This window comes from Lucilia sericata, unplaced genomic scaffold (assembly GCF_015586225.1).
Source record: "Lucilia sericata isolate MDLA Ls3-8-SP2 unplaced genomic scaffold, ASM1558622v1 Contig000588F_arrow, whole genome shotgun sequence".
NCBI lineage: Eukaryota > Metazoa > Arthropoda > Insecta > Diptera > Calliphoridae > Lucilia > Lucilia sericata.
The window spans coordinates 242,345-261,251 of record NW_023994595.1 but is presented as its reverse complement, the minus strand read 5'-3'; the positions used below and the strand labels follow the sequence as shown (position 1 = coordinate 261,251).

Below are 18,907 nucleotides of genomic sequence, written 5' to 3'. Positions count from 1 at the left end.
ACGTTTAAAAAATAATAAAAAATGTTTAAAATAATTTTAAAGTCAACTTTTTAGTAGTTTAAAGTCGACTTTTACCATAAAATCCATATAAACTCAAGAAAGTAGGAAAAATTTAAAATGGCGTAGAAATTATACCCGTTAATAAAACAACCTTTTGATAAAACAGCAAACCCTAACAGCTGTTTTTAATTGTTGTGTGGTGAGTTTCTGTAAAAACGTAAACAAATGAAACAAAAACAAATTACTAGACATATTTATTTTGTGCTAAGAAAAATTTATGTATTTTTATAATGTTTTATATCCAGTGCAAGTGTTCTTGGTGTACACCATCTATCCCAATAATAATTCCGGTTTCTTTAGAATCAAACCTTTTTAAAAACGCCATATATAATGTGCAATTCATTCTATATTCCATGACTGGTTGATAAAGTCACGGAATCCATCGGAGATCAACCTAAAAAAATTAAAAACTGGTGGCTTTAACCTCTTGTTCCGTTCATATGGGGCAAGATTCGAGCCTCATCGTGTCAGTTCGCCAGATACCTCTTTTGTGTATATTGCAGGGTCCTGGTACCCAACACAGCCTTATTGTAAACGGTCTCATAGTAACACTTAGATCTTTTCTTCATTCTACGACTATGCAAGAGTACAGCTATGACATATTTATGCTTTGAGTGCAGCATGACTATCTTACCAGAGATATAAACACAATGAAACTGGCTTAAAAAATGTATAGCTAGTAGACATAACAACTTTTATATGAAACAAAATTGATCTGTTGAATTTTGTAAGGGTCGGTCCACAGTTGACCCTACCTAAAGTCTCAATCAGATTATGCCATCCGATTTCTACACTTCAGACTTAAAGTTCTATATATATTTTTATCGTGCACAAGATCGTCGGATAATAGTTATATATCATTTTCTATATACTGCCATAGTAACATTTTTTGTGAAAAAAGTTTGTTGTTGTAGTACACCCCCTAGAACGATGAAATCCTGAAAAAATGTATGCCATCCGATTTATACACTTCCAACTTAAAGTTCTATATAGGTTTTAATCGTGCACAAGATCGTCCGATAGCAGTTATATATAATTTTCTACATACGGCCATAGTAACATTTTTTGTAAAAAAAAGTTTGTTGTTGTAGTACACACCCTAGAACGATGAAATCTACAAAAAAATGTATGCCATCCGATTTCTACACTTCCAAAATTTTCTATATACGGCCATAGTAACATTTTTTGTAAAAAAAAGTTTGTTGTTGTAGTACACCCCCTAGAACGATGAAATCCTGAAAAAAATGTATGCCATCCGATTTATACACTTCCCACTTAAAGTTCTATATAGGTTTTAATCGTGCACAAGATCGCCCGATAGCAGTTATATATAATTTTCTATATACGGCCATAGTAACATTTTTTGTAAAAACAAGTTTGGTGTTGTAGTACACACCCTAGAACGATGAAATACGGAAAAAAATGTATGCCATCCGATTTCTACACTTCCAACTTAAAGTTCTATATAGGTTTTTATCGTGCACAAGATCGTCCGATAGCAGTTATATATCATTTTATATATACGACCATAGTAACATTTTTTGTAAAAGAAAGTTTGTTGTTGTAGTACACACCTTAGAACGATGAAATCCGGAAAAAAATGTATGTCATCCGATTTCTACACTTCCAACTTAAAGTTCTATATAGGTTTTTATCGTGCACAAGATCGTCCGATAGCAGTTATAAATCATTTTATATGTACGGCCATAGTAACATTTTTTGTAAAAAAAAAGTTTGTTGTTGTAGTACACACTCTACAACGATGAAATCCAGAAAAAATGTATGGCATCCGATTTCTACACTTCCAACTTAAAGTTCTATATAGGTTTTTATCGTGCACAAGATCGTCCGATAGCATTTATATATCATTTTCTATATATGACCATAGTAACATATTTTGAATGTTTTTTATTAAAAGACATTCTGTAACGATATAATCCCAAATATATTTATATTTTATCAGATTTGTTCCTTTCCACAATTATATACATATACAAAAATAATTTTTTTAAAGTAAATCATGAAAATCAATTTTTTTGAATCATTTCCACGTGCATAAACACGTTAAAAATGTAAATAATGAAAACGAGTTTTTGCGTCTTTTCCACGTGCAGAAACACATATTTGTAAACAAAAATAACTCACCTCACCAAAAAAAGGTTTATTTTGATAAAACAGCTGTTACGGTTTGTTTTATTTTTGGTCGGGTTGTTTTCTTTATGTGCGTAACATATTTCCATTTTCAATTTCATTAAGAATCGTATCCCGACAATTATTTACAAAATTAGTTAAAAATTGCACAAAGCCGACTTCTTATTAAATTTAATTGCGACATTTGGCTTAACACTTTTTTTAAGTGTTTAAATGCAAAATAATATAACTTTTGCATGGTAAAAGTTGCTAAAAGTCGACTTTTTCTGAAAAAAACAAAGAGGCCAGAAAAATTCGAATTTAGTCGAAATGATTTTAAATTCATATTTTTAATTTCAAGAATTCAAACTAGTCAAAAATTATGAAAAAAGAATAAGAAAGTGTTAAAAATTTTTTAAAGTCAAGTTTTTTAATCGTTTAAAGTCGACTTTTTCCACAAAAATACTATATAAATTCAAGAATGTTCGACAAATTTAAAAAAAGGTCGTTAAAGATCGAGTTAAATTGGAAAAAAACTCGGAAGAAATCCGACTTTTTAAGATAACAAATTTAGAAAGTCGACTTTATTAAATGAAATGTGAATGTGAATGACCGATATGTTGTCCATTTTCAAATTCAGAGATTCTTATAAGAATATTGTCCCGACAATTATTTACAAAATCGGATAAAAATTGCAAAAAGTCTACTTTTTTGATCAAGTGTAGAATGTGTAACATTACGTATGTGTTATGTACAATTTTCATGTTTGTGCTTTGTTTTTAAAGATTTTCGACTTATATCGAAATTTCTATATCAAAATAATATAACATTTGCATCGTAAAGTTATGTAAATTCGACTTTTTTGAAAAAACAAGGAATCCAAAAAAATTTAATTTAGTCGAAATGACGTTTGAGTTCATCATTTTAGTTAAATGAACTGAAACTAGTCAAAAATGATAAGAAAAAATAAGAAAGTGTTAAAAATTTGTTTAAAGTCAACTTTTTTAGTTGTTTAAAGTCGACTTTTTCCAGAAAAAAGCTATATAAATTTCAGAAGAGTCTTCAAAGATCGACTTTTTAGAATTTTTCACTTAAGGTTATGTACCATTTTCATGTTTGTCCTATGTTTTTAAAGATTATATCGAAATTTCTATGGTATAAGTTGTTTAAAGTCGACTTTTTTTGAAGAAACAAGGAATCCAAAAATATTTAAATTTAATCGAAATGACGTTTGAATTAATCTTTTTAGGTAAAACTAGTCAATAATTATGAAAAAAATAAGAAAGTGTTAAAAATTTGTTTAAAATCAAGTTTTTAGTCGTTTAAAGTCGACTTTTTCCCCAAAAATTCAAGTATGTTGGACAAATTTAAAAAGGTCTTTAAAGTTTGTTAAAGTTCGAGTTAAATTGGAAAAAAGATCGAAAGAAGTCTCCAAAGATTGACTTTTTAAGGAAACAAATTTAGAAAGTCGACTTTATTAAATGATATGTGAATTTATGAGGCGATATATTGTCCATTATCCATTTCAGATGATCTTATAATAATCTTCTCCCGACAATTATTTACAAAATCGGATAAAAGTAGCAAAATTTGACTTAACACTTTTTTATCAACTGTCGACATTTTCCCTTAAAGTATTGTGGACCTATATTGTCCATTTTCATGTTCGTCCTATGTTTTTAAAGATTTTTCGACTTATATCGAAATAATATAACTTTTGCATGGTAAAAGTTGTTTAAAGTCGATTTTTTTGAAAAAAAGAACTCGAATAGTCAAAAAGTCAACATTTTTAGTTGTTTAAAGTCGAATTTTTACATAAAAACTCATATAAAGTCATGAATGTTGGACAAATTTATAAAAGGTCGTGTAAAAGTTAGGTTTTGTTTAAGTTAAATTGGAAAAAAAATCGAAAGAAGTCTTCAAAGATCGACTTTTTAAGGAGTTTGGCGAGAAAGGGTTGGAACCTCCTGAGGTCAGTCATGCCAGTTAGTCGGAAACCTCGCCTTACAACCGGTTCGTAACAAATGGTTGTTAATAACATAATATGTTTTCTTTGTTATCAGTTGTTGTAAACATAATTATGTTTCAGTGAATCATACTCAAATTTATAATTGCCTTGAACACGAAAATGTTTAAAGAAACTAAAATACTGTTAAAATCTAATTAAAATAACAACTATATGTTTTTGAAAACAATATATTGTTACAGTAAACATGGGGTAGTTGTAGTAACCATTTTCAACCAGGTTTTTCTCTGCGTGTGTACACCAGGTTTTTAAAAAATCAACAGACTACTAAACATATCATATCTCCATATGCAGGGGAATAGTTAAAAAAAAGAAACATATATAGTTCATTCATTCTTACTTCTTATAATTAATTAAATATAAGAAAAGATCGACTATTCTGTTATTTTGTCGACAAATTTCCAGCTATTGAGATAACTCAAACGCTTTCCACAGACGTTGGCTTTAGAAATGCATTAACACAAAGTATACAGAGGTGTCACTTTTGACATTTAAAAAAGTCTAAAATCAGCTTTTGTTTGATTTTGAAATTGTTTGGTGAGAAGAGGTATATAAAATACAGCTAAAAAAAATTATTGAATTCGTTTTGTGCGAAAGAGAGGGAAATAGTTTTTTGCTCGTGACGCCTCTGTATACCCTGTGTTTTTGGTTCTATTTGTACTTCCTTCATGTTAAGCTTTTACATAGATTTAATTTAGATTTTTTTCATTTCCTGTTGCATGTTGTTTTATAATTTGCCTTTAAAAAATCGCTAATAAATTATAAATTCACTAGTTTTTCCAAAATATGTTAAAAATGAGTTAACAAAAAAATTCCCGTTTTCCCGGGAATGATTAAAAAAAATCCCGGGAAATCCCAACAAACTTTTCCCGAGAATTCCCGGTCGGTTGTTGTTGGTAAAAAAATGGAAACTATTCTGTTTTCAATCAGTGTTCGTGAGAAATGTTCTGCTTGCCAAGGCCACAGGGAACTTTGTGCCAAGGCATTCTATCTGGGCTGTTTTTCAAAGTTGCACGTCCGATGTACATTGATTACGTGTACTATAACCGTCTTTCGCCAGTTCACCTATAGTTATGAGTCGTTCGGTTGTAAGTGCCGCCTGATATCTTAAGTATGTTTCAATGGGTGGAATATCTGGCAACGTTTCTAGAGCCTTGCTTGACGTTGTGCTTATGGCACGTCTTGTACTCATGCAGCATGTACGTGAACTCCCTGTTGAAGTTTGATATTACATTTTTTGTCCAAAGAAGTCAACCAGATTATTGAAGCATAAGCTAGAATTAATATAATTACACTTTTATAAAACTAATGTGTCATAGTAAGACTAAGTCTTCATTTTAATTTTCGGTGAAGGGTTACACTCTGTCTATCAATGGTATGTTCTAGCCCAGGAAACATGGATATTAAAGTTCTTCGTGCAAAATTTGAATATTTTAACTGTAATAGTTTCAAAGATAAACGAATTTTTGTATTTAATTAATATGGGATGTGCTACGCCCCCTGCTGCTAGTCCGCCCACTTTTTATCCTAAATAATCATATCGAGACTTATGACTCCAACAAAATTTGAGGACTCTGTTATATTTTCTGAGATATATTGATTTAATATTTTCTTAACATGGAAGGTGCCACGCCCACTATAGCCATTCCGCCCATTTTATCCAAAAATATTTTTATGTATGTCAAAGTTGTCCGTTCAAAATTTGAGGACTCTTATATACGAGGACTCTTATATGCGACTTTTAATAGTTATTTAGTAAGAAGGCGTGGCACCTCGCCCACTTAAAATATCAAAATAACAAGTAAGAGTGCTATATTCGGCTGTGCCGAATCTTATATACCCTTCACCACAGTGTATTTAAAAAATATAAATTCTATAAAATTTTTATTTTTTTAATTTTCCCGTTTATATCATTATTATAGCAATAGCAAAACGAACAACAACAACGCTAAACGAAATAAACACACAAAAAAACAAAATACACAATGCAGTAAAACCAACAGGCATCCAAACATACGAAACGAAATACACAAAAAACAAAAACAAAATACAGAACGCAAGGAAACCAACAGACATCCAAACATACGAAACTGAATACACCAAAAAACAAAAACAATATACACAAGGCGATAAAACATACGAAACGAAATACTCAAAAAAAAAAAAAAAGCAACACAAAATACACAACGCAATGAAACCAACAGACATCCAAACATACGAAACTGAATGCACCAAGAAACAAAAACAATATACACAAGGCAATGAAACACACAGCCATCCAAACATATGAAACGAAATACTCAATGAATAAGCAGTGTTGATGTTGTTGCGTATATCAAAGCATGAAAAAAATTGTCTTTTTTATGAAATTTTCAGAGGTTGTCTCGGATTTTTGCTCATATCTCCGGTATTTATGGACCGATTTTGCTGATTTTAAATAGCGATCTTCTCGAAAGCATGTCGGAAAATTATATTATAGAAATTACAAACGGAATGACAAACTTATATATACCCTTCTCACGAAGGTGAAGGGTATAAAAAGTAGCCTATTTTTCCTTCCAGGCATACAAGAAGACACAGTGAAAATTACAAGAAAACCGTTTAGGCGGCTATAGACTTCAAACAAACAAACATACATACATACATACAAACAAACACACATTAATTTTTATATATATAGATTACTTACATATTTTCGGCTTCTTCAAAAAGAAATGTCTCAAACTTATTATTAGTTGATTATTAAATTGATTTATTTGTTGTGATAACTTAAAATTAAAAAAGTCTGGCAGTATTTACAAAAAAAAAATTAAGTCATATACTAAATAACTTCAAATGCTTTTTTAATATTTATTGGTGTAAATCTTAATATGGGGGGTGAATTTCGTTTTAAGGGAAATCCATTTACATATATTTAAAATCATCAATATTTTACAATCTATATAACAGGGGAAACTTAAAAATATGTTATTTGTAGAAATGGTCAATTAAGTATTAATATTTAAAATAGCCACAGACCGTAGTTCCATCGTTCATTTGTGTTTTTTTATTTAAAAACGTGAATAACTATCATTTTGCAAAAACAATCATATATTGTAAAAGAAATACAAATCCTCGTCTTTGAAAGATATTTATTTTTAGCCTTACCGAAGCTAAAATCTAATATTTGTATTTAATTCAAAATCACAGTTTAAATAAATTAATAATTTAAAATAAAAATTGTCAACGTGTATACTAATTCGTATTTTTAATTTATAATTTTTTTCTTTTATTAAAACGAAAAGGTAGCTTCTGTCAGCAATTATATATAGAGCTTGAACTCTCAATTTAAATTTATTACTGGTTCCAATGTATCCTCTGGTAAAGTAATAAATTAAAAGTTTTAAAAGTTCGAAATTTCGAAAATTGTATGTGAATCAAACTAATAAACCCTTAATATTTCCTTTACTATTAATATGTAACTGAATTTATTATTTAAGCATTCCAGAAATTAAAAGTGCTTATATTTAAATTAAACGGGATCTATCGTATTTATTCTTAAAACAGAATGATAAATACTTTTCAATAACAAAATTTGATTGTTTAGTATTTGTATAGTTACTAATGATTACACGGTGGGAGAAAATTACAAAAAGTATATACATTGTATGTATACTCACGAAGTGATTAAGTGCAGTGCGTAGGTGTAGTGAAGTAAATAAGGAGATATTCCATTGTTGTCGGACATAAACATTTTTAACTCATATTTATTCAAACCACATTTAATTTTTTAACGGCAATGGAAAAAGACTTTTGCACCTTCTTAAAAATGTACGCTAGTGTTCTCTAGAATTGTTCTTTGGGTTGTAAAACTATGTTAACAGATGCCGCAACGCTTATTTACAAGGGGAAATCGTTTTTGACAAAATATTGACATTAAATAAACGCAATGTAACATAAATAGGATTTCAGAAAGATATAAAACAGTAAAATTGGCAATTTTCAATAACTTTTATGTTTTTTAAAAATTTGTTGCGTATATTAAGATTTCTTTAATATAACATGCAAAATGAATTATTTAATAACATTTTAACAACAGCGAATTTCCCCCTTTCAAATGCACTTCAAAACTTCTGACCCGTTGCGGCCTCTGTTAACGATATCAATTTATTCAATTTGTTTATCTTTTCCCTTTTTGGGCTTTAAGTCTATTTCTGACAAACACTATTTAAAAAAATTACTTTTTTATTTTTCTTTTCATTAGCCCATTCAAAATCAAAGAAATGAAAAAAATTATTAATATGATTGCACCATAATTTCAAAAATATGTTGATCTTGTCCCATTGTGCTTTGCATATTGTTTCACTTAAACATTGAACTCTTTGTAAACTTCTATATTAACAAAAATATCATATTCTGTTCACTTAAAATATAATAAAATACATTGTAAGAAAGTTTGAGTTAAAAGCCTACTTACAATCTAAAATTAAAAAGAAACAAGACTTTTTATATTCGGCTATGTCGAAACACATACAACCTTCACCTAGTGTATTAAAAAAACTGCACTACTGGTTGGTTCGATTCCCACCTGAGGCACAATAGACCCGATAGAGGCCTAGGTATATTTCTTCGGATTTTATGTATATACATCCTCCTTTTAAACTAACTAACTATTCAACTAGATCTAAAAACCGCACTAGTCAATTTTTCACTGCCGCCCGTGTAACCAATAAAATTTTCATATTGCTGTAATATGGACGAAATGTAAATTTTGAAGTTTTTTACTATAGCAAAACTATGAACTTGACATTTGTAGATATATAAACACACGAAAAAAAAAACTACAACTATGAAGAATTTGCTTAATAATGTGCAAAAAATTGCAGTAATAAAAAACATAATAATTATGAATTTAAAGTTTTGATATCGCAATTCGATAAGGTAATGAATTAAATAAAAAACAAATGAACAATAAGACGAGTGGTTCTATAAATATTGATACGTATTACAAAATTTATTTAAGATTGAAGTAGTATATATATCCAATATATTTAATTAAATTTATTGTAAAAATTTGTTAATTCATTTGAATAAAAAATATTGAAATGTAATGATTTGATTAATGAAGGCTATATGTATTTTGAGTTTGCAATGGAAAGGAGATAAAATGTAATTTGTGATGATATATTATGGAAAAGGTATGCGCAAAATGTTGAATTTAATGTGAGTTGCTTTAAGTTAAATTTAAGTTTTATATTTTTCAATAAAAATATCTGTATTTTTTTTAAATGTACATAAAAAAGTCTAGTTGAATTTTTTAAAAGAAGACGTTTTAAATAAAAAAAAAATATGCATGACTACACTAAACCTTTTATTCGATTGGTTGTTTAGTTTCAAAAAGTTTTGAATTCCTTTCCATCTGATAACTACATTAACTGTTGTATAATTACACATACTCTCGAAACCTTGCTCAACTACGGATAGCGATCTCATTTTTTGTACCAACGTGTGATGTTTTATGAGAAGTACCTGAGTTGTAAATTACTAGAGAAGCTTGTAAGATGGTAACAAAAAAGTATGTATACATACATATATGTATATAATATAAAGGTTTTCGAAGCTCAAAGAAATATATGTATACTTATATTCAATTGAGTTTTAAAATGTTTTAAGCTCCTTTATATGAGTGTATATATACACATGTAGATTAATCAGGGAATTCATTCTTTTTTACTAATTGTGACAGCTGCAAGGCCTTAGTATCATAGTATTACACCTGATGTGGAGATGCTGTAAAGGATTTATAAACGTTTAATTAGTTTTATTATTAAACAATTCACATGAACTTTAAAAAATTACATACCCGCTAACATTATATCGTCATCTTTATCATCGTCATCATCATCGGAATACTGGTTTTGTACTTGAGACTGATTTAGCTGGTTAAGAGGCCTCTGCTGGTTATGGCTAATACTTGAACGTTCTATTGTTGAACGTGAAAAAACATCAAGCCCAGAGGCATTATTTGTTAAAACTTTTGAACTACCACTTGCTCGTAAGTTTCGTGAAGGCATAACATGATGATGTCTTTCAGTTGATGCCAAAGTCTGTATGCCTAATGGAGTATTTCTAGATCCACTAACCGATGTTGCTGACGTAGCTGATGATGAGGAATTATTGCGTCCGTGCATTATATTTAGACCGTTAGATGTTATATTGTTGAACGTATCACTTTTGCGCACATTATTAAAAGGAGCTCTTTCAAAAGTATTAAAACTAGCATAGCGTGAGCTACCACCGCCATTACCATTATTAGCAGCACCAACGCCAATATTGTTGGAATTGCTATTCGAATTGCAGGAATGCGTGGAATTAGAACTACGTCGCTCGGGCTTATCATAGCCACATCTTTCTAAGGTAGTTAATGATTTTTTCTTATCACGTTTGTTTAGTATAGCGGGAATATGAGCGTCTGGCCAATTATCATGGGGCTGTTGTTTAAATTTTGGTTTTTCAAAATTATTAAAATCATAGTTTTCATGAATTGGCTCTGAATAGCATGTGTCACCGCCACCATGTAACAATAACATTTGCTGCTGCAACGTAGCCGATGAACCAGACGATGAGTTAGAGCCCATATTTGAATTATTACTGCTAGAAGCTGTAGTGGTCGAATTTGAAATGGAATTTTTACCAAACTTTTGTACTGTTCCATTGCCAGTATTAGAGTTTACCACTAAAGCTGATCCTGAAGTAGCAGAACCGGAACCTCGTAAATCGAAATTAGGATTTTCATAGTGGTCCGTTGTATTATCTGTCAAATAATCGTTGTATTGTAAATGGTTTTCGGGCTTATAATTTATCCTGGAACCATATTCAGAAACATTGTGATGGGCCGAACTGTGTAAAGATTGAGAATCATAGGGATGCTGATAAGTAGATTGTGGCGGCTGTTTAGAATGTGGCTGAACTTGGTGATGTGGATGATGAAAATCGCTTGCTGGAGTAGCTGTATTGCTTACATTTAGTGTATTCAAGGCAAAACTATCATCGTATATTAGTTTACCAGTGCGCATTGTGTATGTATGTAAATTGGTATTTGCATTACATACTGCTGGATAATCTGTATCAAACTGTTCCTGACTGGAACTCGAGGTACAAGGCAAAAAGAAATTTGTCATGTTCGAGTGGTTGTATTGGCTATTATGGACACCATGCTTTTCGCGCACTGGATTCACACTAAGATTTGTGTTAAACGTTGAATTGGCACCGTTTACCTGACCTGTCACCACTCTAGAATCGTTATTGGTTAAATTAATATTGACCGTATTGTTTCCATTACTCGTTTTAAGACCTGTGACCCAAGAGATCAGCGTTATAATTGCGATTTCGATAAGGCGCAAGGAAAATTGATAACCCCACTGCAGCCAGTCAATTTCAGCTGTTTTTTTGGTAATTAAAGGTCTGGACGATGAAATGCTTATAGCACCGAAGATTTGTAATGATGCTAGTAACACAAAAAGCAACGCTGTGGCTATAGTTATGTGTATAGCATATGAAAGATTTTGATAACCGTGTATATAGTTTTGAGATTTACTTCGTAAAATGCGTTTTAAAATGCGATATAAATAGAGATACAAGAGTCCCAAACTAAAGCATACAAATATATAAATTATTTGGCATATCAATGACAATACTCTAGGTGGAGGTGGTGGCAATGAAGATACACTGGTTGCTATAGTCTGTTGATGAAAGTTAGCTCCCGGAACTGAGGACATTGACGAACTAAACGCCATTGATTCGAGACCCATAATATTGGCAGCATATGAATATTGATTTTGTAAATAATTGTATTGAAAGTTTTGCTGTTGTTGTTGTTGCATTAGCTGTCTTTTTGTAAGTAATTGCTGCTGTTGTTGATAATACAAATGCTGCTGATGATTTTGCAAAGTATAAGATTCGACATAATGTAAAGTAATACATAAAACTACGTGTACTCCACAGCCTACGACTACCGTTAACGGTCGTATTAACGCAGAATATCGATTATTCTTATGATTCAGTGACTTGAGAGATAAAAATAATATTAAAACCGCAAATGATATAGTCAGGAATGTGGCTGGTAAATTAAGTAGAATTTCCGATATAAAAATGTGAAAACTGGAATGAATATTATACGCGTCGTAGCATAAATAGAATGTTCGAGCTGTACATATGATGATCAAAATAAGATGGATGCAAATGAAATATGATTGGGAGAAAAGATGTGTAAGTTTGTTATAAGTGATCATTTTATAAAATGAATATACTGCCAATATAGTAAAGAGTATAACGGATAAATACACATGAATATTCCAAGCCAAAGACCATGTTGCATGTGCCGACGCAGATGCTAATGTTGAAGAAGATGTTGATGACGATATGGATGATGTTGATGAGGAAGTCGATGACGATAATTTATCTCCATTATTTTTACCAACCGATAGCGACATATCAAAATTACTTGATGTTGTTGATGTTGCTATTGCTGCTGATATAGCAGCTTTAACTTTTTCGCTTCCACCAATTGCTGCAGCGGCTGATGGCGTTGACGTAATATTATTCGAAGTAAAATTACTCTCACCAAGAGTACTTGTTGTAAATTTTACTTTTTGTTGTGGGTCATCATCATTCTCAGAATCTCGCATATTTTTCATTTTGTTTATGTTTTGTTTGTTATCCGTATTGTCCACAGTACCTTCATGTGTTGCCAATAACGACGAATTAATTAGAACGATTGGCGAGGACGGCGGGTGATGATAGTTGTTATTAGGTCTTGTAGTTACCTGTTTTAATAAGACTTCAGGTATATCACCCTTTCGGCCATTGGATCCACTTAAAATACGTCTAATGCTAGGAAGAACTTCCTTTCTAACTTCAGGATTATTTGAATTGTTGTATATACTATTATTTGCGTCTAAATATACACCAGATGATGATATATTTATTCCTTCTACGTTCGAGACATTTTCCAAACTAATACCTGTCACTTTTGAGGGAGTATTTAACGATTTTTTAATATCACTTTCGTGATGGTCACTCATTGTCGTCAAAGAATATAAAGGAGATTTTGTACTACCAGCTGATGACGGTATTTGTGCCGCTGATACACCTTCATTATTATTCGACGACCCACTTAAATCTGGAGGTCTTAAAGGTATACGTTCATGTCCAGGCATCAAACTGGGTGGCGGTATAGGTCTGCGGTTTATGTAGCTGCCAGAGTTGGGTTCAATTATTCCCTCGTTATTAGTTCCGCGCAATGTTGGTTTGTCAGCAAAGGGATGTTGATATTCTGGTGGTAGTGGGGGTGTAAAGAATGACCGAGATGGTGGTGAATATGATGGTAACTCACCACCACCAGGGAACATGGAAATAGTGGGCATATGACCACCGGTTTTTTTCAATATATTAGGCACTGGAATTATAATATAGAACATAAATTCATAAATTAATTTAATATGGTAAAACGGTATAATAAAAATAAAGTTTAATTCTCAATTTAAAAGGACGAAATATAGCTAAAATTACATACATTTATATAAAAATATGTAACGACAGAATATCGCATAATCCAAAAATCTTGTTTCGAGAAAAACTGCTTTGAATATTTGATTACATTTTACTATTTTTAAATAACTTTTAAAGAAATCAAGAGATTTAAAAAATTAAATCAGATTCAGATAGTACAGGTTGATGTCTTCTAAATTTAAATTTAGCTATTAATTTATTAAATACATATTCGTGAAAATATGAGTTTTAGTTTTTACGTATACAACAAAATCGATCTCACACCGAAAATAATAGATATATTATAGATATAAATAGCAATATTTCGCTATTTTATAACGGGCAAATTGTTTGTTGTACTCGATATAACGAATTTCAAAAAAATTTTCTATAAAAAAATAATACGGAGAGATACTTATATTAAGTCCCTTCTATAGAATATTCAGATTCTCATATCAATTTAGCCAAGTGAAGGATAAATTGATATGAGAATCTGAATATTCTATAGAAGGGACTTAATATAAGTATTTCTATTTTGAATTTAAGTATGTATTTAAGTATGTAGATTTGTATATTTTTTTATATATGTATATATTTTTAATATGATCTCAGGCGTTATTTGCTGTATAATATCAATATTTTGGCCTTTGTAGGCTTTGTATTACAAATAAATGAAATAAATAAATATAAATAAGATTTATTAAGTAGACATACATTTTAACATAAAATTCTTTATATAAGGGAATATTATGATTATTTTACTAATAAAGTGAGAAATGGAATTGTTTGTAATAAAAATTACCGTAAAATACTTAGAATTCACATCGATTAAAAAGGGGATCAAATCCCTAATTTGTCTTTTTTTATAAGAAAAGAATTCATTTTCGAAATGAAACAACTTTATCTTCATTAAACAAAAAATATAACTTTTTAGATAGTTTTAATCAAATTTTTCATAAAATCTTTATTTTTGTTTTGATTCTAAATTTATAAAAATGCAAGGAAATTGTCAAAAACTTTATGTATGCATTCAAAAAGATTTAAAAAATTTACTTCCTACTTTCCATTACCCTATTTTTATCATTAAATCATAGAAAAGTTGTTATTCGGTTTAACGTATTTTTCATTTTTACGATATCTTTCGTTAAACCGGGAAACCACTGTATATTAATGGAATTGTGAAATAATGCTAAAATAGTTAGCATTATTTAACACACAAAATTTTTCAAATTCAGTTTAAATTGTATGCAGTTTACTGTAACGTAAGTTTTATAAAATGCACCCTCTATCATATTAAAACATCAGAAAGAATGTTCTTTATAATTTTGTTCATAAAATAAACGTATTAGATTTTAGAAAAGGTAATGAAATAAAACACATACTTTACTTTCCTCATTTAAAAAAATTGTTTTATTTTTCACAAGAAAACTTAGATTATGTGTCCAGTGTAATACTATGAATCGCTTCTATTATTTTTTCCAATAAAAATAAAATATAATGGAGCAAAAAAACTTGTAATCTCTAAATTCTAACGGGTAATTTTTGAGAAAAATTATTTTTTTTTTACCGGAAAGTAAGGTCGTTTCTATTATTTTTTTCAAATAATAGAAACGAAAAAGAATTTTTCAAAAAAATTATCCGTTAGAATTTTATGTTTTGTATCTTAAATAAAAGGCATTTAACATTACTTTCTTATGATAAATAGAGTTTACACGTTTTTTTGCTCCATCGTATTTTATTGGTATTTGAAATATTTAGCATTGGAAAAAATAATAGAAACGATTCATAGTATTACACTGGAGACATAATCTAAGATTTCTTAAACGGCGTTTTTGTACTTATTTTAAAAATTTTAATTGTAAGTGATATTCCCAATATCAAAATATACTGCTTCCTCGGTTCTTTATGTTAACGTGTGTTTTTTTCAACGCCTGCTTGACCATATAAACTCTGACAGCGGAATTGGACCCGCGACTTTCAAATTTTCTTAAATAAAAAGTTAAAACAGTGAAAGAAATTGCTTAATATTGTTAAATTACTTAAAAAATGAGTTCTTGAAAAGATTTTGAGCCGAAGTAGTTTTGAATCAGCTTACAGATAACGATAATCCACCGATTTTTGGACCAGATTTTGAGCAATATTTCACCTTTTGGCAACTCAATCCGTTCTTGGTGGTTAAAAAGGGGCTTAAATATCAAAGTATCTTGATGGACAGGTAAAATAAGTTGAATTTAAGACTAAAGTTTCGATAAATGTAAAAATTTCGAAAATTAATTTTAAATTTAGGTACATATAGTACTGTTTGGGAATTAATACTAGTATATAGACTCAATACGATCTATTGCAAAAAATAAAACATAATGTTTTTAAATGAGGAAAATAAAATATGTTTTTTATTTCATTACCTTTTATGAAAAAATTATAAAGAATATTCTTTCTGATGTTTTAATATAATTGTGTGCATTTTATCTAAACTTAAGTTACAGTAAACTACTTACGATTCAAATTCTTTGTGTTAAATTTAATTATTTTAGCATTATTTCACAAGTCCATCAATATACTTTGATATTTAAGCCCCTATTAATCGAATTGCGAAATAGCGAAATATTGTTCGAAATTTGGCCCAAAAAATCGGTGGAATGTCGTGGATTCAAAACTTTTTCCTCTCGAAATCTTCTCAAAAACTAATTTTTTAGATAATTTAACCATTAGAAGTCATTTCTTTCACCATCTGAACTTTTTATTTAAGAAAACTTGAAAGTCGGGCCTATGATTAAGCTTTCAGGATCCATATGGTCAATCAAGCTTCAAAAAAACAAATGTTTACATAAAAATTAAAGTAAAAACTATACTTTTGTATTAAGAATTTCATTTATAATAAAAATTTTTAAACATAAATACAAAAACTGTGGTCAAAATCACACTGCTAACTATCGCGGATGTCCAGTATATATACACATGAAACAATCAACTAAGGCCAGAAGACCTTTATATGGTCAATATAAAGCTTCTAACTTCCCAAGCCTTCCTAATACTTCTAGTGCTCAATATAGAAGTATCACAAATAAAAGCAATCAGAATAAATCGTATGCCCATACGACAAAAGAGGGTTCCGTTACCCAAATGAACGCAAAACAAACATCTAGTGCCCAATATAGAAGTCTTACAAATAAAAATAATGAAAATTTACAAACAAATAATAATAAAATAATACCAGGTTATTTTCATATGCACATGCATTAAAAGAGGGTGTACCCGCTCCCGAAACAAATTCTCAAAGCTCTATTGAAAATCTAATTCAAACCATGAACAGTTTCAAGGCAAATATGCAAAATATGTTTCGACAATTAATGCAGAATCAAAGCATGCTCATGCAGATCCTGCTAAATAAAAAATTAATTCCTTAAGAATTTGTTTTTGGAATGCTAACGGCCTTAGCCAACACAAGAATGAAGTAGAACAATTCCTGCTACTTCAGGAAGTTGACGTACTACTCGTCTTTGAAACTCACTTTACCCTAAAGAATTGTTTCAGAATTAACGGATACTACACTTACGATACAAAACATCCAAGTGGCAGAGAATGTGGTGGAACAGCAATTTTAGTGAGAAAAAATATTAGAAAATATTAGATAAAACTCTTGGACCAAGATTCATAGCAGCTGGTGATTATAATGCAAAACATACATTTTGCTGCTCTCGCCTCATTACTCCCAAAGGCAGACAATTGCTAGAAGCAATATCGCATAACAGACTAGATGCCATATCTAGTGGCCAACCTACCCATTGGCCTACAGACCTCAATAAGATTCCCGATATAATTGACTTTGCTGTAATCAAGAATATAAAACGAGAATTTATTTCAGTGATCTCTTCACTGGACCTCTCGTCAGATCACTCGCCTACGGTTTTAACGTTATTAGAAACCTCAAATAAATTGGAAAACTATTGTTCTTGTTTCCCTAACAAGAAGAGGAACTGGTTAAAGTATAAAATGTATGTTAGCTCACACTTGCCACAAAACATTTCATTGAAAAATAACCATGAAATAAAATCCGCTGTCGATGTATTTACGGATATCTTACAAGATGCTGTCAAAGTGTCTACATCCCCAGTCACCTTACTACAAAAATTCGAAATGTCCTAGGAACATTGAGTCTCTAATTAAAGAAAAGAGAACACTCAGACGTCAATGGCAACAATCGCGATCTCCAAACATAAAGGTTAAACTTAATCAGTGCCAAAGAAGACTTCACATCGCCTTAAAAAAAAAAAGGAATCTAATCTGAGAAATTATCTCAAAAACTTAGACCCTACTAAGAAAACAGAATATAGTCTCTGGAAAGCTGTTAAACTTATGCAATGCCCTATTGCATATGAGTCACCCATACGCCTACAGAATGGTCAATGGGCAAGAAATTCGTCAGAGAAACTTGAAGCATTCGCCAATCACTTGGAGAATGTGTTTACTGATTAACATTATAAATAATGTGGTTCCACGCCTAATAAAATTCCGGTTCTCTACCGTGAAGACGACAATCAAAGGTCTAAAGGCAGGAAAATCACTTGATATAGATAAAATTACTACCACGATGATAAATAACCTGCTCATTTCAGCACTGAGAATTATTTTGTTCATCTTTAACTCGATGCTACGTATTGGATATTTCCCTACCTCATGGAAAGTATTCGAAATTGTTATGATACCAAAACCGGGAAAAGATGTCACTCAAGTGACATCATGCCGTTCCATTAGCCTGTTGTCAATATTCTCAAAACTTTTATAAAAGTTATTGCTTGAAAGCCTTATAGTACACCTTAACGATAATTGCATTATTCCTGACCATCAGTTGGGTTTTAGAAGAAAGCACAGCACTATCGAACAGGTACATCGAATAACTACTCTTATTCGGAAGGCCTTCGAGAGCAAGCAATATTGCTCAGCATTATTCATAGATATTTCTCAAGCTTTCGATAAAGTCTGGCACGATGGACTAATACACAAAATTATCACATCACTACCTGCGAATGTTCACAAACTGCTTAAAAATTACATATATGAAAGATCTTTTCAAATCAGATCTAAAGATGTGATCTCTTCACGTCGAAAAATATCTGCTGGAGTACCCTAGGGGAGTATTCAAGGTCCGCTCATATATATTTT

At 30.5% G+C, this 18,907-nt stretch overlaps 1 protein-coding gene across 2 annotated transcripts in view; it reads right to left on the bottom strand.

The window, feature by feature from the left end:
* Nucleotides 1-7,038: 7,038 nt before the first annotated feature.
* LOC119606469 overlaps nt 7,039-18,907 on the bottom strand; it is an 85,107-nt gene continuing 73,238 nt past the window's right edge. For both annotated transcript variants that reach the window (XM_037959985.1, XM_037959986.1), the window contains exons 4-5: nt 10,059-13,652; nt 7,039-9,985 (exon numbers count right to left, since the gene is read on the bottom strand). In XM_037959985.1, coding sequence (XP_037815913.1) covers nt 9,966-9,985; nt 10,059-13,652 — 3,614 coding nt within the window. In that variant the 3' untranslated portion in view covers nt 7,039-9,965. The remainder of the gene's footprint in view (nt 9,986-10,058; nt 13,653-18,907) is intronic.